Genomic DNA, 25,822 nt, shown 5'->3' with positions numbered 1-25,822 from the left:
AGAAATAGGCTGCTCTTTCAAATTCTGTTAGCTTTCCTATTCCACACAAGAGCAATCTTTCATTCCAGTGTTTAGAGGGAGGTTGAGGAATAGGCAAGCTATAACAACACTCCGATCTACATTGGGCTATTCCATTTAAAATCCACACTACCCCTGTGGAAGATTTTGGAAATACATTCCACAGGGGGGAGTATGAATTTCAAATGGAATTAGCAGCTCCATTTGATTTTCATATACCTTCTGAGATAGATTCAACCTGAATCTTCCACTGAGGGAGGGTGTGTTTCAAATGGAGCTGCCTAATATGTTCATTCTATTTGAAATTCATACTCCTCCTGTAAAACATATTTCCAAAATCTTCCACAGGGGTAGTGTGGATTTTATATGGAATAGCCCATTATTGACAAAACCCCACACTTACCTCAGGTATGATAGTATAGTTAGTTGATAGCGTTTTAACTCTATCCTGGTTCTTATCACCCCACGGTACCAGGATGCCAAGGTTAGGATCAATACAGTAATCATAGACAAGGTCATCGCTGGGAAAATGCACATCATTGGTAGCCTTGGCAAGTAACTCTCTTGCAAACTGGTCAAATTTGCTGGCACACCTGAAATTAAACGAGTCGTTAAATATTTCAGTCATTCATTTGTTCATTTATTCATTACATTAATTCTGCTTGTGCTCATTCACTCACTCATTTATTCATTCATTCACATACTCAAAAACATTTATTTCACAACTAACTTACTCATTCATTCACTTATTCAAAAGCATTTATTTCAGTTTTATATAGTCCCTGAAGCTTCTCTTTCATATGGATCTCTCTGTTATCCGGCTGTGTGATCTTCATAGGGAAACATGTTTTTAATGTTTTTAATGTATGCAACATGAAATTATGGTGTTAAAACATCATAATTTCATGTTGCATACATGCCTATACATGCATATATTGCTGTTTCAGACAACGTGTGTTACTGTCTTTCTGTACGGGTGCAAGTCATGGATAATTACCAAGGACATGGAAAACAAGATCAATGCATTTGCAACATCTTGTTACAGAGTCATGTTAAACATCAAGCGTGTGGATCGGATTCCAAATGAAACCATCTACAACCTGACCAACACCACTCCACTGGTTGCCAGAGTCAAGATTCATCAACTCAAATTTCTCGGCCATATACTGCGTCTTGAAGATGGCGAGCCTGTGAAAGAATATGCGCTTTATATTCCACCACATGGGAAGAGGAAACCGGACGGCCGCACACACTGTACTTACAGTATGTCCAGCACCTCCTGGGAGATACTGAAGGGATGCTGCAGCCAAACAAAATTGTTTAAACTTGCCCAAGATTGCATTAGTTGGAGAAGGCTTGTAGTCGCCTGCTCCGCAGCCGACTGATGATGATGATTGCACACAGAACTCAAATACCATCTTTCAGTGTTATTATCCCATACTGAGTCATCTTTTGTTTTCCAAAATTGAGCACTTTAGACAATTAATGGAGAATGATACACAATTCGCTTGTTTTTGGATTGTTCCTTATCCGGCCAATCCGGTAATTGTGAAAATTCAGTTAGTATCATCATGAAAAAGGAACAGCAAAAAATATCAACTGATCAAGATTTAATTCTGAGCCCTATTACCCTTGACACCCTTTATAAGAACATTATCGATGTCTCAAATATATCATTATGATTTCTGTATACTTATGATATGACAGATTACTAATAAACTGTCCCTATACCATAGAATTCCATTTACATGCATATATGCCTCTAACAGAGACTAAAGGCAGACACCCTCCACAAAAACATTATTTGGAGTTACTGATACAGGTGGCTGTACAAACATGTTTTAGTGTAAGATCAATCTATTGCAATGTTTTTGTGGAGGATGTCTGCCTTTCGTCTCCTTCATCAAAAAACACTCATTTAGAGGCATAGGTTCGGAATTCTACAGAATAACCTGCAAAGCGCCTTTCACAGAGTATAGCTAGTGATCATGACAGAAACAGGATGACAGAAACAGGTTTGCACTGCAAACAAAATTTATGCTGCCCTCTCTAGTCCGCATAATATAAAAGGATGGTATATAGTTATCTGTGGTTTGTCAGTATGACATTATAAAGTTAGATCAGCTCGTAATCGGCGGGAATTGTTAGGCTTTTATCACTACGCTGAAAAGTAGACCCACATTAAAAGTGTCATAGTTGACCCGTCTGGTCTCTATTGTGCTTGTTAAAGAAAATAAACAACGTATTGGACTTGAATAAATAATTTGTGATGCTAAGATAACACAAGACAATTCTCGAAATAAAATATATAGATATTAATTCGCGATGCTATAAGCCCCGCCGATTACGAGCTGAACAAAGTGTACTTCTTCCAGTGACATACCTATTGTGCAGATGGCCACCAAATGCCCACACATATGCAAATGCAAACATAGATGACATCAGAGTCATAGGCCTGGGTCTCAAACCAAGTAGTGAGTCTCCTACGGAACTGGCACGACGACGCTGTACATCAGGCACTGATAAACGCTTTGTCAATGAGGCCATGGTTGGATCTGAAATTATGAAAATTAAATAAAAACCTAAGCCAACTGTTTTCCATTTATGAATAAGTGAAATCCACATTATCCTATAACAATTAACAGAATACATGTTTTCCTAAATTGGCAATATACACTAAGCCAAAAAAGAAACTTATAATTTTTTCACAAGGTCAGTATCTTAAAATCCTGTCCATCAAAATTAACCAAAATTACACACAGGATTGCCTCAATACTCTACTCTAAACACATGTCAGTAACCAAGCAGTTGTCCAACTGACACAATAGCAAAATGCACTGATATGGAACAGCTTTCTGGACCACATTCACAGCCCTATTGTCACCCAGCAAACAAAATATGTGAGAACGTCATCTTGAATCACAGGTCACAAACTTACCAACAGATACAAACAGATCACAAACTTACCAGGATCATCATGTCACATGTCCAAGCAAATAATGAAGTCCTTTAGTAACGGGTATGTCCACTGTGCGCTTGCACGCATGCTGTGCACCTGCTTCTAATGCTTCCAACCAAGTTCCTGATGATATCCTGGCGAAGATTGCCCCATGCTTCCCGTTACTAAAGGACTTCATTATTTGTTTGGACATGTGACATGATGATCCTGGTAAGTTTGTTTTGACTCTCTTTAATGTTTTTAACTTAATGCTGTTAAAATTGTTGGCTGTGACCTGTGACTCAAGATGCCATTTTCACAGATTTCTTTTGTTGGGTGCCAATAGGGCTGTGAATGTGGTCCAGGAAGTTGTTCCATATCAGTGCATTTTGCGGTTGTGTCAGTTGGCCAACTGATTGGTTACTGACATGTGTTTAGAGTAGAGTATTGAGGCAATCCTGTGTGTAATTTTAGTTAATTTTGATGGACAGGATTTTAAGATATGACCTTGTGAAAAATTGTAAGTTTCTTTTTTTGGCTTAGTGTATAATAGAAATCTCAATCAGTGGGCTTATTAAAATGCTACTAAAGTTTTACAAACAACTCCACCAATATCTTAAGATTTTCAGGAATTTGATTTATGAGTCTCAACATTTATGACAAGAAACAAAAAATAGGCATCCCATTTTATGGGTAGTTAAGACCGCCATTATGAAAGTTTTTACAGTGCAGTTGAGACCAAAGTTTGGTAAATATTGTCACTTGAACTGTTCATTTGAGGCCTTTTGTTCCTTTGCTAAAATATTTTTACATGTTCACCTCAAATGACCTTTGACCTCAGTATGTCACATTGAACAACACTATTATATCAAAGTTCTCATAGTGCAGGTACGACCTAAGTTTGATTTCAATTGCTTTAGTCATATGGGACAAAATTTAAACCAGAATCCTAACATATACATGTATGTTACACAAAATGTTTGACACATACACACACCCACACACCCCCTTCAGACGACCTAAAACTAAAAAGTCACAATATATATAAAGCTACCTTCTTGATCTCCAGGTTCCATCAACTCTTCATTCATAAAATGTTTATCACAGAGGGCTGACAAGATCCGTAAGAAAGAAGACACTTCTTGAATGCCATCAACAGTATTCAGTCGTATCTGGTTTGTATTCAACAAATCGGCTGTGAGGGCAGTGCTGCACTGATTGGCGATGAAAACCAAAGTTGGTCCAAATGTGTCTGATATAAGAGACTGTAGGAATTCAAGGCTAAAAAAACAGAGAAATAGTAAACATGATAGAAATATATAAATTCCAGAAAGTTCATTGGTTGATTGCCATATAACCCTAACAAGGAAGGAAGTAAGGAAGTAAGGAAGATAGGAAGGAAGGAAGGAAGGAAGGAAGGAAGGAAGGAAGGAAGGAGGAAGGGAGGGAGGGAGGGAAGGAGGGAGGAGGGAGGAGGAAGGTATGTAGGTAGGAAGGAAGGAATGATGGATGGAAGAAAGAAAGAAAGAAAGAAAGAAAGAAAGAAAGAAAGAAAGAAAGAAAGAAAGAAAGAAAGAAAGAAAGAAAGAAAGAAAGAAAGAAAGGAAGGAAGGAAGAAGGGAAGAAAGAGGGAGGGAAGGAGGGAGGGAGGGAGGGAGGAAGGTATGTAGGTAGGAAGGAAGGAATGATGGATGGAAGAAAGAAAGAAAGAAAGCAAGCAAGCAAGCAAGCAAGCAAGCAAGCAAGCAAGCAAGCAAGCAAGCAAGCAAGCAAGCAAGCAAGCAAGCAAGCAAGCAAGCAAGCAAGCAAGCAAGCAAGCAAGCAAGCAAGCAAGCAAGCAAGCAAGCAAGCAAGCAAGCAAGCAAGCAAGCAAGCAAGCAAGCAAGAAAGAAAGAAAGAAAGAAAGAAAGAAAGAAAGAAAGAAAGAAAGAAAGAAAGAAAAAGAAAGGAAGGAAGGAAAAGGAAGGAAGGAAGGAAGGAAGGAAGGAAGGAAGAAAATGAAGAGAATTTTTATTTTCTCATGAACCCCAACCCCTCTGGTGCTAGACATACAGACGTCCATACCTTGGCCAGCCAAGCTTTCTGTGCCCATATGTGCTTTCACATAATGACACAAATATCGCATCATGTAGGATACCTGTGCTCACAGTGGATTGCTGCTGTAGCTGATTGTGGCTTTTAATTAAGTTAGGGTTAGTAGGCTTACAAATAGCCATGCTTTTAACAAACTTAACAAACCTTTCAAAGTTGCCAATCATATAGGATCCAAGGTTAAACATATTGTAAGGTAGACAGGACTTCAAAAATGAGGGAAAATATGGGTAAAAAGCAAAGATATTTTTTAAAGAAATATAAAAACAGTTACTTTTTATACAATATCCTAGCAACTACTGCCGATTCCAGAAAAAGACAGCACTAAAATGTTTGGATTAAAAAAATATTATCCTGTTTTGCCAAATGAAACAGCTAAATCCTAATCCTTTAGTTAGAACTAACTGGCAATGAAAATCAAATTTTAATATTTAGCCAATTTTTGGAAATGTGGGCCACAAACATGCATTTTGTATCTTTTTCGTATGCTGTGACAATCAAGCCCAAAGACATGTACTAAGACTAACTTTCAGGTTTTGAAGTTGTCTGGAATTAGGAGTATAGTGATTGGTTAGTGTGATGTTATAAATACCTGTCACTATTAACTTCCCAGCAAGACTTGGCTGAACCAATCCATGATTCTATCAAGAACTTCCAGTGCACAACATCATTACTCAAATGTACCACAGCACAGCGAGACATGACGGCTGGTGAAGCTTTTGTCAGCTCAAGCGTCTCAAATATCATAGATGTTGATTCTGAAATTGACAACAGGAAAAGTTGATAGATAATGTTATTAGGCTATATAAGGTATCTATAATAATGTTTAAACCCACAAAAAATACTTCATCAATGATGCTGGGAAGATTCAGTAGCACATTGCTTTTTATTTTTCAGTTCACAAGATCCAGGGTTCTACATCTGCTGCCAGCACTTTGTATACCATTTATCATTATCTTGATGAATCAAGTCACCTCCTAGCTTAAACTGCTCTCCATGTCCAAGACAAACCCTGTCAGTTCCACAAGATCCAAGCTAAGGTTCTACACTTTGAACCAACCCTTGGCTTACCAATAAACTCACCTCCTAACTTTAACTGTTCTCCATGTCCCAGACAAACTCTGTGAGTTCCACAAGATCCAAGCCAAGGTCCCACCCCTTCACTCCAACCCACACTCAAATCACCATCCATCACTATCCACTGATCGATGACACTGGGAGGATTCAGTAGAATCTTGTTTTTCTTCTCAGTCTGTTCTTCAACAAATTGTTTGGCTGCTTTACTAGAGATGTTGGCATTTCTGATAAGTCTTGTTAAGATTCCATCATGCCAGGTGGCTTGGTCCTCGTTATAACAGCCCATAAGCTGAAACAAAAAATATCAAATGTAACATACATTAAATTGGAAGAGAACTAAAACTAAAAATCAGAGAATAGAGTCTGGATTGTGTCATGCTTGAGTGTACCTCATTGAGAGCAAAATGGTGTACCACCAGATTAGTTTGCCATACACCTTATAGCCTCCATTTTAAAGAGCATGCTTCTAATATATTGTGGCGATGCGAACAAAATGCTTTTATGCACAAACCAATGTTACACTGAGATTCAAGACTAATTATTGTTAAATTTCAAGTCTTTGGTGGTAAATGCCAGCGGTGTATGACATTCCAATATGGCGGATTTACCATATCATTTATGCACACCATCCAGATTAATACAGCTTATTCATCAACAGGTGAAGTCCCAGCATCACCTGTTAATAAGGGCCAACTGTACCATGAATTTGTGCAACAGACGAAATTGTTATGCATATACCGCACATGTTTACGGTCTTTTCCTTAAACGCGAAGACACACAATGCTCTATCGGGTATTATGTGAAGGCATGCAATACTGGCGTAATTTGTTAGACACGCATGATACACATGTGAGACTTCACCGCAAACAAAGCACTGGGGATTTTGGCTGTGGGTGCATAGTCTGTATTAGTCTGTGGCCCAGTCTCTCTAATATTCAACTTCATTTGCTTGAAGCCACAAGGGGCCAAACAAATTACATGTTTGAGTGAAAAATATACCACAGTTTTCCTTTACAAGTGGTGGGAGCACACCACTAAATCAATGCGCCATTTGTGCAACCCTACTGAGTTCCGGTAAAATACAGAAAGTTTTTGAGGTATTATGGGCTGCTCTTTGGACTAATAATCAGAAAGAGTAGCGAATTGTAGCTTAAATGAAGCTTAAAAGGTCAGCGTATTAAAAATTGGGCAGAAACAGGTTTGCAGTCTTGAAAGCATGTCAAAAACAGTGAGGGCGCTGTTTAGTGGCTCCTACCGGGAAAACAAGACGGAAGACTACCCAAACATTGAAACATATGTTAAACTTTCATCGATTTGCAATCGACTGGTTATCATTAAATTTCTTAAAAAGCGCAGAAAAGGCCTCAAAACGAGCAAAGAAAACTGGTGTTTCTACACATATTTCAATGGGCGATTATTTAGTGGTGTGCGCCCTGGTTGGTGTGCCAGATTTGGCACACAGGCTGTCTGTTGAGAACACCTGCTCTGATATAACCTCTTCTTTTGGGGGCACACCACTAAATCAATGCGCCATTTGTGCAACCCTACTGAGTTCCGGTAAAATACAGAAAGTTTTTGAGGTATAATGGGCTGCTCTTTGGACTAATAATCAGAAAGAGTAGCGAATTATAGCTTAAATAAAAGTGTAAAGCCTGTGCATGAATTTGAATCACTAAAAAAGTCGCATTTTTATAATTATCAAGAAAATAGGTCCAGCGTATTAAAAATGGGCAGAAAGCGGGTTTACAGTCATGAGAGCATGTCAAAAACAGTGAGGCGCTGTTTAGCGACTCCTACCGGGAAAACGAGACGGAAGACTACCCATACATTGAAACATATGTTAAACTTTCATCGATTTGCAATCGACGGGTTATCCTTAAATTTCTCAGAAAGCGCCGAAAAGGCCTCAAAACGAGCAAATAAAACTGGTGTTTTTACACATATTTCAATGGGGCAATTATTTAGTAGTGGGCGCCCTTCGAAGGGCCTAGGAGTAAAACCGTGCTTTTCAAAGATTCAGCCAAAATTGAAATAGCTTTTGATTAAATTGCAGTTTTTTCGATTTAAATAGATAGTTTATATGTTAGTGAATATATTTAATGCGTTTTAGATGCACGTCGGCGCTAAGATTATTCCCCAGAGGCCTTCAAAGTTCAAGAAATTGCCACAAATTGTGTGAAAACAAGATTTCTTGGATTTAAAGCAATTTGGGCTTAAGGTGATAAATCGGTGCGTGCCTTTTAAAGCTGCCAAATCTTGGTTTTATATGGGCGGGGGTGATTGTTATAAATCATTAACAGTAGACCCATGCAATTGTGAAACGTGATTTACTCTCATTTAAAACCGAATTTCATCAGATGGAAGGTCAAAAACTATCTAGAGAATTGGAATTCAATGCAAATATAGAAGAGTAAGCATGAATGGTCAAAATGTTGAAAATTTGCCTATTTTCGGAATCCACCATGTAACTTTGAAAGGGAATTTCTCTTGAAGTGAATGTCACAGAGCAATTCTGTTTCGAGCGTTTTACTCGAAACATTTTATATTTCAAGAAAAAGATAAAAGAATTAAATTTTATGAACATCTGAAACCCTTGAAGGGGCACACCACTAAATCAATGCGCCATTTGTGCAACCCTACTGAGTTCGGTAAAATACAGAAAGTTTTTGAGGTATAATGGGCTGCTCTTTGGACTAATAATCAGAAAGAGTAGCGAATTATAGCTTAAATAAAAGTGTAAAGCCTGTGCATGAATTTGAATCACTAAAAAAATCGCATTTTTATAATTATCAAGAAAATAGGTCCGCGTATTAAAAAATGGGCAGAAACGGGTTTACAGTCATGAGAGCATGTCAAAAACAGTGAGGGCGCTGTTTAGCGACTCCTACCGGGAAAACGAGACGGAAGACTACCCATACATTGAAACATATGTTAAACTTTCATCGATTTGCAATCGACGGGTTATCCTTAAATTTCTCAGAAAGCGCCGAAAAGGCCTCAAAACGAGCAAATAAAACTGGTGTTTTTACACGTATTTCAATGGGGCAATTATTTAGTAGTGTGCGCCCTTTTGTGGATTGAAGTAGTATACTTCAAGTTCATAACAGGTGGGGAAAATAATCCAGGTAATAATCAAAAAAATTGTTTGATTGGCGTAACATTAAAAAAATTAGGGTAGGTCAGTCAGCATTTTCTTAAATTTTAATTTTTTTTACACACATTTTAAGCTGTAAATTTGCATAAATTGAAATTTTTTAACATTTTTTTTTAATTTCAATTTTTTTTTTTTTTTTTTTGTTGCAAAAATATAAGAAAAAAAAAAGTCTAAGGTCGGGCCTATTTTTTAGGGTCGGTCGGGTTACGCCAATCAAACAATTTTTTTAGGCCTAATTTGTATATGCTTCTATTAGAAATGTTCTTGTAGCCATGCTTTGAATGCAGTAGGGTCAGTTATTGGGCTCTTCCAGTTGAACCCACACACCCCCTATGGAAGACATGATGACCTTAATCTCCCACACAGGGGGTGTAGATTTCAAATGGTGTCACTCATTCAGGTTAAAACATTTGACATTCACAGTCCCTGTGTAGGAGATTAAGATCATGTCTACCATTGGGGGGGGGTGTATGGATATAAACTGGAATAACCCATTGAAATGGTAGTCTCTGGCAAGCATTCCACTCAGTGAGAGCCTGATTTAAATTGTTTAAACTTTGCTAGATTATTACTATGTTACCTCTTTGATAGATAGTGCTCCAGGGAAGACTACAGACACGTCCACTCTGGGATAGACCGTCTCCTCGGCATGTTTACCCACTGTCTCTGTCCAGTGCATGGTGACCTTTGACAACATCTCTGCCGTACGTCTGACCTTATTTGCGGCAGATGAATGTGGGCGCGGCTCGGGTGTAGATGGTGCTGACTGCAGGATCAATGACAAGAGAAAAAATGGTAATTTGTTACATTCCTTAAACATTTTGTAGTATACTATTTAATTGGAGTTGGGAAAAAACGTACTAATATAGTAATCAGATCTGAGATTACCTTGAAACAAAACTGAATATCTTCTTAAAGGAAGTCTCCGGCAATCACAACATTATGCCTTATATGTAAGAAAAATAATTATCAAGCCACGAATCACATGGTTTTATTTAAAAGCAAACTCATAGTGACCATAAAAACGAATAAAAACATACGTCTCTCAACACGCGAAATTCAAAATTCCTGGGTTGAGCACAAATAGCCATTACGTCATTGCCCTTTTTGGCGCAGGAATTTTGAATATCGCGTGTTGAAAGCTGACTGTTTTTATTCGTTTTTATGGTCAATATGAGTTTTGTTTTATATAAAAACATGTGATTCGTGCTTGATAATTATTTTTCTAACATATAAGGCATAATGTTATGATTACCAAGACTCCCTTTATGACCAGCAGATCACCTGTACTAACATGAGGGTTCACAAGGGGGTCCCAACCTGAAGTTGGTTTGCAGTTTCCTTGCCAATGGGCATCACTAACGGACATTAATCAAAAGTTTTTAAAAGGCAATCTTTCTCAGAATCTGAATTTTGTGTGGTCCCCTATTTTTAGCAGTTGTGGCACTTGGACTCTTATCAATCTTCACAAGTTCTACTTCATTGGCCATATCAAATCCACTCTTCATATTATTGTAACTGAAAATAGGGTTGACAACAGCTGCAGAGATGCTGCCGTATGCCAGAAAAACATTTTACCAAGAGCATGTTTATAGCTCAACATTTTGCATACATTTTACCGCGTCAACAAAATATTGGGAACAAAATAGCTCCAAACAATGCTAATCTTATTGGAGTGTAAAATTAGAACTAGACATCACAGTGGAGAGTAGAAAATGAAGCGTTTGTCGCAAAGAAAACACACACATACAATTATGGGACTATAATCCGACTATTTGAAGCATAAAAAGTTTAACTGCATGGGCTGCATGAAGCACAAAAGGTTAACCTTCGTTTAACCTTAGCAGTTACCTATTTTGTGCACCAAGCACTACATGCAGTTGACCTTTATGTGGTCTTAAGCACAGCTGATTTACCTCTATCCTTGGTCCTTTCATAGGAGCTGAGATTCTGTCTTCTGTGGGTTGATTGAAGTGTAGATTATTGAGAACCCTGGACAATGTCTCATAACACACAGTCTTGCCACTTCCTGCTGGGCCTACTAGGACCACTCCAGCGTTATGCTGTAAAGATTCATAAAGCTCCAATACCTGATGGAAAAATTAGTATAAAATGTGAAAATCTTACAAGCAATGACACAGTTAAGTCAAGTTAAGATTTGATAAATCTGCTGTATAAGTGGAGAAATACATCACATGCATGTGTATGCATATGCAGGCACACATTAAACTATTTAAGTTTAGAAATGGCTTGATCTATTGAAATATAGTAAATGTAAGACACTGGTGGACACAAACATAAACATACACACACCCCTAACCACCCCACCCACATTTACCCTCAACTGGGGATATCCCAAGTTGGTGATGATTTTACACACCTGTCAAGTGCACCTGCACATTAGCGTGAGTTCATCAGAGGTCGACCCGAAAAGGCTTATGGGATTTACCACAAAGGTCAATAGGGAAAACGAGTGCCTACATGTAAGTGCCGGCTGTGCTGCCATACAAGGCCATCAAATATTTGAATCCATAGTGTGCTCTTCAATATTCCCCAAATCCAAATGACCTCAGCTCTGACTACACATACACACACAAGCTATATAGTAGTGAAACAATAACATACAGAAACCAATGTTTGCTTGTAATGTATAACATTACACCCACCTTTGCAACATGCCTCGGAGCAGCTTGTAATTTATCAGCCACAAACTGTGTCTGTATGGCGTCCATCAAGACTGGATCATTCTCATGCGCTGTACCTGGTCTTGTTCCCCAAACCAAGGGAAAAAACGCTTCTCAATAGATTCCTGATAGCTCTCACTTGGTCAATGCTTCCTGTATGAGGAATGAGTACCGCTTGAATGGCAAACACGAGGGCGCTTTCTTCTTTATGGTCTTCTTCATTACCAAAGCTAAGGTAATCCATAGGATCTGAAATGAAAGAAATGGTAATTGGAGGTTAACATCTGCACATCAAGAGAAATGACCAGCTTTAACAAACCTAGAGTGCTGAAGTTAGATACAAGAAAACAAAATTATCAACTGTTATCACAATCAATTGCGTCCTTGGTATGTCGAATGAGTACGGATTCAGACGGCCGCGCTTGCATAGTCCTAAACGGCGTCCATGTTTGGAGGCGATTACACATGGGGTGGACAAAGTACTGACACAGATTACATCCTGGCATGTAATCTACATATGTGACATGATCAAGTGGAATGAGTCACATGTCGGCCCTGGTCAAAAATGAGTTTTACACATGTTTCTGAAGAGGACATTTAGAGCTTTCAGAAACTGAAAGCCCCATGTTGATACGACTTTTCTTTGTGAAGTTACATCAATTTATCAACCGCTGAAAACAATATAAAACAAAAGAATTTGAACACTTTATTTGCCAATATCTCAAAATCAATATTAGCGACATCCGACTCATTTCCCTTGATCGTGTCACATATGTTTGTATGTTGGCGGGGGAAGGTGGGCGTTTGTTTACAGTGCTAACCAAGGACACACACCTGATTCTTAACTATCAAACAACTATGCATCTGCAATGAGGGACTGTCCTTGGCTTCTATATAGCTGCAATGGATTGTTGATAGTGTAAAAATACATTTATTGCTATGTCCTTGGCTTCTATATAGCTACAATGGATTGTTGATAGTGTAAAAATACATTTATTGCTATGTCCTTGGCTTTTATATAGCTGCAATGGATTGTTGATAGTGTAAAAATACATTTATTGCTATGTCCTTGGCTTCTATTTAGCTACAATGGATTGTTGATAGTGTAAAAATACATTTATTGCTATGTCCTTGGCTTCTATTTAGCTACAATGGATTGTTGATAGTGTAAAAATACATTTATTGCTATGTCCTTGGCTTCTATTTAGCTACAATGGATTGTTGATAGTGTAAAAATACATTTATTGCTATGTCCTTGGCTTCTATTTAGCTGCAATGGATTGTTGATAGTGTAAAAATACATTTATTGCTATGTCCTTGGCTTCTATTTAGCTACAATGGATTGTTGATAGTGTAAAAATACATTTATTGCTATGTCCTTGGCTTCTATATAGCTACAATGGATTGTTGATAGTGTAAAAATACATTTATTGCTATGTCCTTGGCTTCTATTTAGCTACAATGGATTGTTGATAGTGTAAAAATACATTTATTGCTATGTCCTTGGCTTCTATTTAGCTACAATGGATTGTTGATAGTGTAAAAATACATTTATTGCTATGTCCTTGGCTTTTATTTAGCTGCAATGGATTGTTGATAGTGTAAAAATACATTGATTGCTATGTCCGTGGCTTCTATTTAGCTGCAATGGATTGTTGATAGTGTAAAAATACATTTATTGCTATGTCCTTGGCTTCTATTTAGCTGCAATGGATTGTTGATAGTGTAAAAATACATTTATTGCTATGTCCTTGGCTTCTATTTAGCTACAATGGATTGTTGATAGTGTAAAAATACATTTATTGCTATGTCCTTGGCTTCTATATAGCTACAATGGATTGTTGATAGTGTAAAAATACATTTATTGCTATGTCCTTGGCTTCTATTTAGCTACAATGGATTGTTGATAGTGTAAAAATACATTTATTGCTATGTCCTTGGCTTCTATTTAGCTACAATGGATTGTTGATAGTGTAAAAATACATTTATTGCTATGTCCTTGGCTTTTATTTAGCTGCAATGGATTGTTGATAGTGTAAAAATACATTGATTGCTATGTCCGTGGCTTCTATTTAGCTGCAATGGATTGTTGATAGTGTAAAAATACATTTATTGCTATGTACCCCATAAACAGCTATATTGCTGCAGTTTGACCACAGTCAACGGTCAGATAGTGAAAGTTATGCTCTCAGTTTAAGGGTTTTACCCAACATCCATGTTTGGTAGCACCAACATTGGGGGAGGGGTGTGTATTCTTACCGTCTAACCCTGACACATCTGATCCTATAATACTAGACCCTCTACTATCTCGTCCATCTCTTCCTGATAACTGGTACACCTGTCTCCTGGCATACAGCCTATGTGTGGCTATATCAATAGCTGACTTCATTGCACGAAGACCAAATCCATATTTGCCTGAGTACTGCAATAATAGAAACAAGTGAGAAAATGTACCGATCAATGTTTCAATCATTTACACAAAAGGCAGCTTTTAGATCCATCACAATATTCTTTTAATTATGTCAAGCATATCTAGGAAATAACAGCTGATATCGGGGAGATAATGCTGATGAAACTTGTAACAAGGTCTTGATCATGGATCATCTACCTATTCTTTTCCAGATGAGTTACTAGAAGAGCAGATTTTTTTTTATTCTGGAGAGATTTTGAACCTGGACCTCTTGCTGCAAAGGCAAAGACCGTAACCAGTGTGCCAGGCTTCTCCTGAACTTGAACTTGCACCTGAACACTGCATATTATGTCAATCATTTGATGATCTTACCTTTGTTTGTAACAGATCAGCAAATGTCAGCATCTTGCCAACAAGAGCCTTGACATCCATAAACCCTTGACAACGAAAGACTGTCTCCAAGATAATCTGTCTATCAGGTATCACCATGGCAACTGGTCTCATCAGGGTCTGAAAAATATATTTCATGATTTAGCAAACATTGAAATAACGAGGTAAAACCTATACAGTATTCGACCTAATTAGCTGCTTAAGTCAGGTATTTTGGGGCACTAATTCAAATATGGGGAATTTATACACAAAAACATTTAAAATATAATTCATTTGAAGTCAAAATAAGTCATAATCCTAAGTCATAAAGTGTAAATGGAAAATCAATTTAGACATTTGACAAATTTTATTTCATGTTAGTGATGAGAGGAATTGTGTTACAGATATGCCCTTGTTGAGGCAAAATGAATAAATATTGCTGAAGTGTGCTGCTACTATGGCAAAGTACACATTAAATCACCAATATTTATTTATTTATAGCTTCCGATCAAATATTTCATCACATACAAATGTACTGCAAAACCAACAAATAGTACAATACCCGTAAAGTGAGTGGTATCTCGTGCTTCACACCCGACCCGGTATTCCTGGTTAAGAAGCATCCAAAATGGGCATGAGCTTTCATCAGTATCCCATTAAACTTGATGTGGCCAATGTAGTTTGGTTTGTACATGAATGGCATCAGTGGTGTAGGATCACGCTTGGTATAGTCTCCCAGCAATGCATTGTGGGATGTTGAACCTGGAATATTAAATAGAATTGGTGATTGGTTATAAGGATTTCACACTATAGCTATAAAAAAATGATCAAATTTGCTTGATTATCATGTTATTTAATAAGTATGCAGTTCTGGATCTATGGAAATTCCATACATAGTGGCAAATCACAAATCAAAGATTTTGTGAAGGTATGCGTAGGTGTGTGTTTGCAAGGACTGGTTAACAAGGACACACACAAGAAATCTATGTGTATCAGCAAATACACATGAATCGGGAATGTCCACTGTTCATGAACAGTGATTTTGTGATAAGGCTAAAAAAGTCAATATGTGTTTCTAGTTGAATATTGAAAACTTGTGTATTGCTGTCAACTTGTAATATTTCGCAGGATTTGAAAGCATACCGATTTCCAGGACCTACACTTTCCAACCTAGATCCATACCTGGTTCCTATATCAGCTCCTAATAGATCCTAAGTTAGGCCCGCGTAAATTCACAATAGTGCTGTTTGCGGCGTAGGTGCTGCACCCAACTGTATGTACGCCATTGTATATCAATCCACGATGTTATGAGTCCCGCCTATTACGTGTTGATCAGAGTATAGGTCCATTATAGCAGCAATTTCGTTTCAAATTGCTCATTTTGAAATGCTAGCAGTAATTTGCTTAATTCTCATAATGCACTATTCATAGAGCTACTCCTGACAGCACAGATGTCCACAAATTACAGTACATCATATCATGGGATATAGTGAAAAGCGTCTTTATGTAACCTCACCTGTATCACTGTGGCTTTCAAACAGTGGTATCTGCTCTGTGTCAAATAAACTTTCTGAGGACATACCCTGCTCCTTGCTGATAGAATGTCTTCTCTGTGTTATCTGTGGGATGCTACCATCTAATGTGCTAGGATTTGTCTGTAATACAGAACAGAGGATAGAGATGATTCAAGATACTTATTAAACTTTATGCAATTTCATTGGTTCTTGACCATGTTACAAAATGTATATGATATGACCTGATACCAGTGGCGTAACTAGGGTTGGTAGCCCCCGGGGCAAGAAACAAAATTGGCGCCCCTACCCCCCCCTCGAGAATATCTTAGACGTGGGCAGTGGCGTAGCTAGGGGCTGAGGATACATAATGGCCCCCCCCCATATTCGGACAGAATTTTGGACAATTAAGGCCTATACACTAATTAATTTTGGTTACTAGAAGTTGATATCGGTCTTAAAATGTTCTTTCAATTGATTTTGTGCGAAAAATTTGACTTTCATCGCTTGAGGGGCGCAGAATCGATGCTGAATTGGTCGATTTGGTGCCCCCCCCCAAGGGTGGCACCCAGGGCATGTTGCCCCCTCTGCCCCCCATAGTTAAGCCACTGCCTGATACAGCCATAATGCATGACAATGTTCATTATGCTTGGTTGAACCATGCCAATTACATTCTCACTGCAACAACAGCATTGACTGTTTCAAAGCTCAGATAATTCCATGACAAAATGTAGGGTTTACTTCTATTTATCTTTTTATTAGTATTACAAACTTAAGAAAAAAGTTATTGTTTTAGTCTCTGTCATAATGCATCTGTTGTCCCATATAGCACGATACCATTACTTTGGTATAGAACAAGAGAAATGTTACGTTTACAAGACAAAAGATTATCAGAAAGGTAGTTTGGAACCAGCCCATGAATACATTGATACATTATGGGAAGCATTTTGGAATTAAACCTGCTGCTTGCATAAAAAAAAGTGTGGTGATTTATAGTGCCCTACGCAAAGTACAGGCACATTGCCTAGACATTGATCCAAAAGCCTCATAACACGTTACAGGTTGTTGCTGAAAACTGTGGCCCCACATCATGCCGTAAAACATTTAACAACAAATCAGGGAGTTTGCAGCTTAAGAGCACATACTCTAGACATTCTACAATTGCTCCAGGATCAGCTCTCCGAGTTTCGTACGGGTTACAACAAGACTATTAGCAACAGTTCCTTGTCCAGTGGAATTTCAAGCACCATTTCAGTGGAATTTCAAGCACCATAGTCGAATGCCTTATTATTGTGCTAACTTGACTACAAGCCTAGCAGCCAATGAAGCTCTTTAAAATATATGGGGATGATAAAGCAGAAAATTAAGCTAGCGGCTTGTTTTGATTGTGATTGAGTTGGCCGATTTAAACAAGGGCGGAGCCAGGGGTGAGCAGGGTACTCCTCTCAGGTTACCCTTGAATTGCCAATAGAGTCTGAGCTCGCCCCTTTCAAAAACCTGGATCTACCACTGATTTAACCAATGAAAAGAAGTAACTTATGAATGAAGCAGTATGCTTACCTGAATTGCAGCCAGTTTTGTACAGTTGGGTAGTGAGTGTAATGTTGTAACGGAATGTCTACGCACCCTCCTTGTCTTCTTGCACCCCTGTAATGTGAAGAATATACATAACTGCAGCAGTTAAACTCAAGTTTTTTCAAACATTACAGCTAGATACTATCTAAATTTTTCATATAATTTTGTCAGTAAGTTTTCATATAGGGCTATATGATCTTGGTAAGTGAAATAAATTTCAGGTTTAGAGATTATTAAGTGCAAAGTGGGTAATTTGCCCATTGCACGGTTCCGTCATATGCAAGGAGAGCCTTGAACTGGCAATAAACATGAAAGGAAGAATTATGTAACTTAACACAATGTTATATTACTGGTTCAATTCCCATTCATGAATGCTGCTAGATTGAGGCAATACCTGGACAACAAAGAGGGATAAACAGCATGGAACTTGCATAGTATTTCATTGGGATGAACTTCATACTTTAAAACATGTTTTGTACTTGAGTTTTGAACATTGCTTGATCTTTTACTTCACTGTGAAGATATTAAAATATCTTCACAACACTTGCATGTAACAAGTGCAGTATTGATTCAGCCTGGTTAGAACTGCCAATGTTTTAATTGGAATATAATAAAATCACGAAGAGTAGCAGCTCATTCACCCATATTTGCCTGTGATGGGATGGCCATAACTGCAACATGGAATATATGCGCTAATTCGGGAGGTGGGTAGTTTTTTGATACATTAAAGGAAGGAGTCTCAATCAAATTGTGGTGTAATGGAAATAGACTGTGAATACAGCAGATGAATAAAACATACCATACACAACAAATAAATGACTATGAGTTGGTCCAACAAGTTTACCACAGAGTATACATGAATCAGAAGTGCCAAGCTGTAATAAGGCCAAGCATTATAGACCACTTGACATCATTGTTTATCAACAAAGGCGAGGGACTGGTCTATCGATATGCTTGCACGAACCGCTACACTGTTCAATGGCTTTCTTGTACTATATGAAATGTGGTGGGCGATTTAAAATGCATGTGCCCTGAGCAAACTACAATGTATACGCACACTGCAGTGGTCTATACGCAACACATTACTCAATCTTTCATCACAACTTGTTTTTTTCTGAAATTATATCTACTTTCATACAATTCATACAATGGATGGAGGAAACGTTGTTTGACAATCATCTCTGTAGCTTTCACAATGCATCGTTTGTGTAGTAGAATAATCCATTACACTCTCCATGTAATTAAACGAGTCTCGTTTTCGTCATGATTCATCCGTAATGTAGATATTACCAGGTTTTAATCATTATTTAATATATACTCTCTTACTTGATAGATTGTCTGGTTTCTCTTAGTTCCATATTGGTTGCCCATACATTGCAGTGTACTGTAGGCATGACATAAAACTTGAATTTGTTGACCAAAAACAGACATCAAACCTGGAGATATACAAAAACAAGAACAAGAATATGCAATGAATATAAACTCACATTGAAGTTCAAATTGATGTACCTCTCTTCCCCAGAGCATCCACTTTAAACAAAAATTTTGGACACATGCAAAATATGCTTCAAAAGGTCAAAATATTAAAAAAACAAATTCCCAAAAGCTTCACTTTTTTCTGTGAAAATGTTCAAAAAAGAGGTGCAACTGTTTAATGCAACATACACTAACGTGCTAATCACACAATGGTTCAGTTTGTGTTGATTGTGCTGTTGTAAGCTGCATTCAGTAGTTCCCCTCCCCCACCCCCACCCAAAAACAAAAGATCCATGGATGTCCTGTTTTGAAGGGTTAAGTCTACATTTATTTATGCGCCCTTTTTGTTTTCTAAAAAAAAGTGTACATTTCAAGAGTACCAATCCCGTCATATTGCCACCACCTCCCCTGAAATAAATCCTGGCTACACATCTGGGAACCAAGGGAGAACAGTGCCAGTGCATTGATTGGTCACCCCAGGTTAAATTAAGGATTCAATCATGTTTCACCATTGTTCATCACCGTTTAACAACGATGTGGCCGCATCGTCTGCGTGGTTTCTGCCCCAGCGAAGTAAACCACGCAGACACGCGGGACGCGAGTTGTTAAACGGTGATGAACAACGGTGAAACATTATTGAATCCCTTTCAACAACAAAAATAAGCTAAAGATCTTATAATTCACGATTATTTCATGAGGAAATGTCAGTTAATCATTGTCACTAAGCCTTACAAAAACTTCGATGATTTCTCTGTTAATATCATCAATAAAACTACAGAATAAAACGGCAAAGTTTAGCCGCTATCTGAAAATACTGAATTCAACTTGTAAGCTTGCATACGCACAAAGGTTCCAGGCATGACAAATTTTACGCGCTCTCGCGTAACGCGTAGTCTTGCTCGTATTCGCGTATACGCTACAGTAAAAGTATGGATTCATCACGGATTAACAACGGTTGGCTCCTGTACAAAGGTATAGGAAGAGTTGTTGAATAATCAATCAATCAATCGTTACCTGGTATCATATGTTGAATGTTAGTAAACATAGCCCAGCATCCAGACTGGACTACACCACATAGCTGCTGCTTCAATACGCTGATATTGCTTGCTTCTGTACAATCAAAACTAAACAGTTGACGACCCATGATCTGAAAACAAAAATGAAAACATAAAAACGTCAAGTTACATCTATTTATTTGCTTGAACTTTCCAACACCTAACTTGACCAATATTATATTAATTAATGATTTTTTTAGAACCACCGATGTACTTTCACACCAGTCTTACTGTCAATAGCCTTTGTAGCGCTCCAGTAACTGGGGGAGCAAAAATTTCCTTGGTGAGCCAAGAAAAGATCATGAAATGTGTAATGGCCATGGAGCAGCCATCTCATTGCGCTTGCGCGACACAGGGTGTCTGAGGGGAATATGCCCCCCCCCCGAACAGTTAGAAACATATGTTAATTGAATTGAAACTATTCATGAACTATTTTTCACTAACATTTTTGCTTAAACATAAAGTGCACATGTGTCCAGAACAAAAGGGAAAAGGGACTTGTTTATCCAAATGCAGGGGAAGGGTAGATGTTCCCTCTAAGAAGTTGGAAAATGTATGAAAATGAAGACCCAATTGAAGTCATTGGTAGGCCTTTTTCCACTCTTGTAGATATTATTGGGCATAGGTGCAACAATTTGGGGGGTACCCTTTTAAAATAAAACTCAAAACTGAGCACCATATTTGCTCATATTGTTCTTCCAGATTTGTTATTTAAAAAATATTTATAGATTAACAAATAAGTTAATTCAAATATTTTCAAGTTCTCTGATGACACTGAAACCTGAATCAATAGTACAAGAACTTTTTTCAATACAATTTTATTTGATTGAGTAGTACATATATTAATCATAGTATCATTGTTATAATACTTTTCTCACCAGCAGATTGTTAATTTTCAAACTCCACCCACCTTTGCATATTCCTTCACCGTCTCTGTTTTCCCAGTTTGCGATGGACCAATCACAGTGCCACATTGACTGGAATGCATCGCCGTAGTGAGAGATAAATGACACCTGTCAGTCAGTGGTGTAGCAGCCAATCGGAGTGCAGGACCAAGATATTCATATTCGTATGCAAATGAGGCGTTCATCTGCTGGATTGTGCATGGTCCAAACACATAGCTTGTTGAACTGGATACTGATACAGGCATTTTTGGTTCAGAGTCTGTGGGAGATGCTGAAAGAGATGGGGAAAAAAACAGATAAATTAAAAAATTAATAATAGTATTTGTTCTATAAACATGTGCGCCTTATAGAATATACAGTCATTTTGCATAGATGCATGCATTAAATAGCATCTTGATGCAGTGATATCACTGATAGCACTAAGCGTCTAATAATGCTACTTTTTCATTTTGATCTAGTTCTGAAATATAAGCCGTTTTCTTTTCAAATGGGGTCCGTTTGGGTGGGATTCAAGTTCAGTAAGAAAAGCATAGATGCCTCAGCAGTGCCAGTGTATTGAAATGACTAATCCCAGCTGCTAGGGTAGGCTTTGAGCTATGCAAGTCGCTTGGCTCAATTTGCCCTTGTGGTGATTAATGTGGAACCTTCAGTGGTAGATTCAGAAGGGGGGAACGGGGGCATCACCCCTAAAATCGATCAAAATTGGCTCATTTTAGATAATTAGAATCTTTATGCCCCCCACCCCACCCCTTGACCACCTGCATCTGCCCTGTCCTCTATAAAAATACTGTTCTGTGGGTTCGGATTAGGATTCAAGTTGGGTGGTAGGGTTATGTTTAAGATTAGAGCTTGGGAATGTACGTATTAAGGGGGTACTATTTTTACATTTTTCTCAAAAATTATAGCGTATTGGTGACAAGTAAGATATGTATATTATAGGGGCAATGAAAATTCAGCAACTCAAGGCAAGTAGTTATTGATTTATTGATCAAATATTGGTTTTCCCTCATTTTTGGCTGTAACTCCACAACTGTTGTCTGTGCTGAAATAAAATTTCCAGTGCAGTAGTTGTAGTCCTTGCCCCCATAATATACATATATCTTACTTGTCACCAATGCGCTGTAATTTTTGAGAAAAATGCAAAAATAGGCCCAAAATTGGGCAGGGGTGTAGTACCCCCTTAAGATTAGAAAAATTTTATGGTACAATCGATAAAATGGGAGGAGATAAATATTCTGTGAGGGGACAAACCGAAACATTGATGAAACCATACAAACGAAACTAGTTTTGTTACAAATTAAGGGAGTTAAACATTTTTTACATTTCATAACAGATGAGGAAGGAGGTAACCAACATTTTCAAAGTCTATGAAAAATGGTTAAGCAATATCAAGAGTTGTATGTTTAATGAAGCTCGAAGGTATATGGAACCCCACTGAACAGTTCAGCTATGTATTAATTAATGTAAGTGCAAACATGTTATTCAGATAAGCGGCACGTATGCGTAGCGTATCTGTGCGTTAACAAATTTTGTGACCGCGTTGTTGCGAGCGTGTACCCCGCTGGTACAACAAAGATTTTCTATCCTTTTAAATTGCAAACACAAGTGAAATAGTGAAATAAAATCCATAATATAATGCAGTTGGAGTTTACAAATCTGGATTTTCTTTCCTTGTATTCATAAAAAACATAACTAAGTTCCTACATCAAAAAAGCTCAATTTCGCGAAAGAAACAATGTCTAGAGTACACAGCCGTGTTAATATTTGTGATGTGTTTAATCCAATCACATATATAATAACTTTTAAATATGAGGACACATATGCAGGTTATTGAAAAATGCCGTATGGCCGCCATATTTGGACATCGCCTGATTGCACACTAGTGTGATTGGTATTTTCCAAATGGGCTATTCAATTTTTTAAAGGGAAAATGAAAGATAGAGTTAAAATTTTATTTTGTTTTCAAATTTAAAGAAGAAAATGTGATGTAAATTGAATTGAAAAAGTGAAAAGTGACGATTATGAATGAGGTTAATAACTTTGCATCAGTTATTTTTCAGGTATTGCGAAATATCTAAGCATTTTGCTTTGGACCTCGGAATATCCCTCAGAGCTGATATTCCTCAGTTCCAAAGCACAATATTTAGATATTTCACAATACCTTCAAAACAACTGATGCACAGTCATTAACCTCTAAACATTATGTACATAATTAGATACTGATTTTTGATAATGCCTACCACGAATGCAGGAAATGATTTGTTGAAACTGTGATATATATGTATAATGTAGGTGCCAGCTGTTTTTTATATTTATTAAGACTGTACTTTGCACTTGGACTCAAAGCAGCTAGTATATATACAAAAGACTGGTGATAGCAATGTTTGGATTATGCGAGGAAATGGTATATCCCTCAATGGGAAAATAAATATTTGGAATGATTTATCAATGTACAAATTAACAAGCATAATGACTTACTGTGAGAAGATAGCAAGAGAGATCTGCTAGCATCCTCCCTGTTTTCTTCCTGTGGTGGCTGGTTTGGTACCAGGCATCTGACTTGTGCTGAGTCCATGTGATAGCGCAGGGTTTTCAACCAATCAAACACTCTGTCATTTGGTTCTTGGAGTGACAACAATCCTGAAAATCATTGAGAGCGAGAAAAGAAAGTTAAATTTTCAATACAATATAATTGGTTTCAATAGTACAGGAGTTAAGGTGGCACAGACCTAGGATGAGGCTGGACTGGGTTTGGAGTTGAGCACTGATTGTGAAATTTTGTGAATAGATGACAAAGAAAGAGATGCAAGATCAGACTGAAGGAGAAACTCACTGTGAGGTAAGTTCCATAGCTGAAATCTCTGCATGGACTCAAGCTGGGTATAGTCAGGGTTTTATTGATGGGTTGTTAAGTAGTACAGCCATATATACTCAAGTATTGAATAAAGCAAAGCCATGTTTAGCACAAGCTGTGGTTGAGAGAAGGTTGAGACAGAACCAATCATGAATGGAATTGACAGACTGGAAGTCTGCCAGGTCAGAAGGATATTTGAGAGAAAGAATTAGAGGGCTGTTCAAAGAAAGGAATCAAGGCAGAGATCATTGATATAAGTACAAAATAAGAGGGGTCCCAGGACAGAGCCCTGGGGAACACCATATAAGACAGGGACAGGGTTTGACATTGTATGAAAAAATGATAGGTCTATATGATGTGAAAAATACCTCATATAAAGATCCATCAATCCCAACCCAGATTATTCCCCCACACATGTCATTTGTTTGCACTTTTGGCATCTCTATCATATGATAACTAACCCCTACAATAAATAAGCTTAGCACTGCCTTTTTTATAAAGAGAGAGAAAGATTTTAAGATTTATCCCTCTTGACATAAAATTCTCTACACAAATCAAGCATAAAGAATTTCATGTAAATCTAATAGGGGACGCGGTCTTAAAGATGGAGTCAGCCTTTCAGTTTTATTCACATTTTGTCAATATTTCTGGGATAGAATGGTTCAAGTGTATACATATTTTCAGAAATAATTACAATAATATAGTAATTTCAGAAAATTGTAGATTTTGAGGTCCTCAACAGATCTCTGAAAGGCCCTTTAACTTGGTTATGTCACTGAAATTATGCTCCTGTTCCAAAATTATCCTTCTGTTTTACAAAAATAAAATTAATAATAATAAATAAATACACACAAAAAAAACACAGTTCAAGGGCACAAAATACAGTAAGAATTGATATTTCAAAGAATTACAAAAATAACTCCAATAAATCACAGTCAAAAGCCAAATACAGTGTCAAATGCATCCTATTGAAATACTGTTTTTGAAATTCACGGTTGGGGGATTTCCAATTATAGCAGTAATAGAGCATGCTTCGATGGTTTTTGTGTTGAAATGTGCTAACTCTCCAACATGTAATTAAAATATAGCCTACATGTATGTGACACGATCAAGAGAAATGAGTCGGAGGTCGCTAATATTGATTTTGAGATATTGGCAAAGAAAGTGTTAAAATTCTTTTGTTTTATATTGTTTTCAGCGATTGATAAGTTGACGTAACTTCTCAAAGAAAAGTTGCATCAACATGGGGTTTTCAGTTTCTGAAAGCTCTACATGTTCTCTTTAGAAGCATATGTAAAACTCATTTTCGACCAGGGCCGACATGTGACTCATTCCCCTTGATCACATATATATGCTTTCTGATCCAACCAGACCCAGCTGCCACCATAGTAGCAAACAATTTCATTTTGAACTTAACTTGCACATGTGATAGACACAACTGTTGGATCATGCTCAAACTGTGACAAACTTCAGTTGCATTATAAAATCTTTGATGCAACACAACCTGCAAGATTTGTAGTTTCGATTACAAGTGCTATATTTACTGTGTGGAATGGTGAATAAAATGTAAGTAAATTAACTTTTAAAAACATTATGAGTAAAGTGCCTCAAATTGCCTTTTAAAATATCTCAATACAGTGAAAAATCATCAGGTTTGTTGTGCGGGAGAAGTGAGCATTATCCATGGAGGAGTCTGGCCCCAAGT

The 25,822-nt window shown here is 37.6% G+C and overlaps 2 protein-coding genes across 2 annotated transcripts in view; both read right to left on the bottom strand.

Moving 5' to 3' along the window:
- Positions 1 to 12,048, bottom strand: part of LOC140150180 (dynein heavy chain domain-containing protein 1-like) — a 140,747-nt gene extending 128,699 nt beyond the window's left edge. Inside the window, exons 1-8 of the mRNA XM_072172185.1 lie at positions 11,945 to 12,048; positions 11,195 to 11,368; positions 9,859 to 10,044; positions 6,131 to 6,413; positions 5,640 to 5,805; positions 4,011 to 4,237; positions 2,402 to 2,573; positions 422 to 611 (exon numbers count right to left, since the gene is read on the bottom strand). Of these exons, the coding sequence (XP_072028286.1) occupies positions 422 to 611; positions 2,402 to 2,573; positions 4,011 to 4,237; positions 5,640 to 5,805; positions 6,131 to 6,413; positions 9,859 to 10,044; positions 11,195 to 11,368; positions 11,945 to 12,010 (1,464 nt within the window). The 5' untranslated portion in view covers positions 12,011 to 12,048. The remainder of the gene's footprint in view (positions 1 to 421; positions 612 to 2,401; positions 2,574 to 4,010; positions 4,238 to 5,639; positions 5,806 to 6,130; positions 6,414 to 9,858; positions 10,045 to 11,194; positions 11,369 to 11,944) is intronic.
- An 11,699-nt stretch (positions 12,049 to 23,747) lies between these two features.
- Positions 23,748 to 25,822, bottom strand: part of LOC140150179 (dynein heavy chain domain-containing protein 1-like) — an 87,642-nt gene continuing 85,567 nt past the window's right edge. Inside the window, exon 6 of the mRNA XM_072172184.1 lies at positions 23,748 to 23,903. Within this exon, the coding sequence (XP_072028285.1) occupies positions 23,856 to 23,903 (48 nt within the window). The 3' untranslated portion in view covers positions 23,748 to 23,855. The remainder of the gene's footprint in view (positions 23,904 to 25,822) is intronic.

Source organism: Amphiura filiformis, chromosome 4 (genome assembly GCF_039555335.1).
Source record: "Amphiura filiformis chromosome 4, Afil_fr2py, whole genome shotgun sequence".
Lineage (NCBI taxonomy): Eukaryota > Metazoa > Echinodermata > Ophiuroidea > Amphilepidida > Amphiuridae > Amphiura > Amphiura filiformis.
This window is presented reverse-complemented; position numbering and strand designations above follow the sequence as displayed.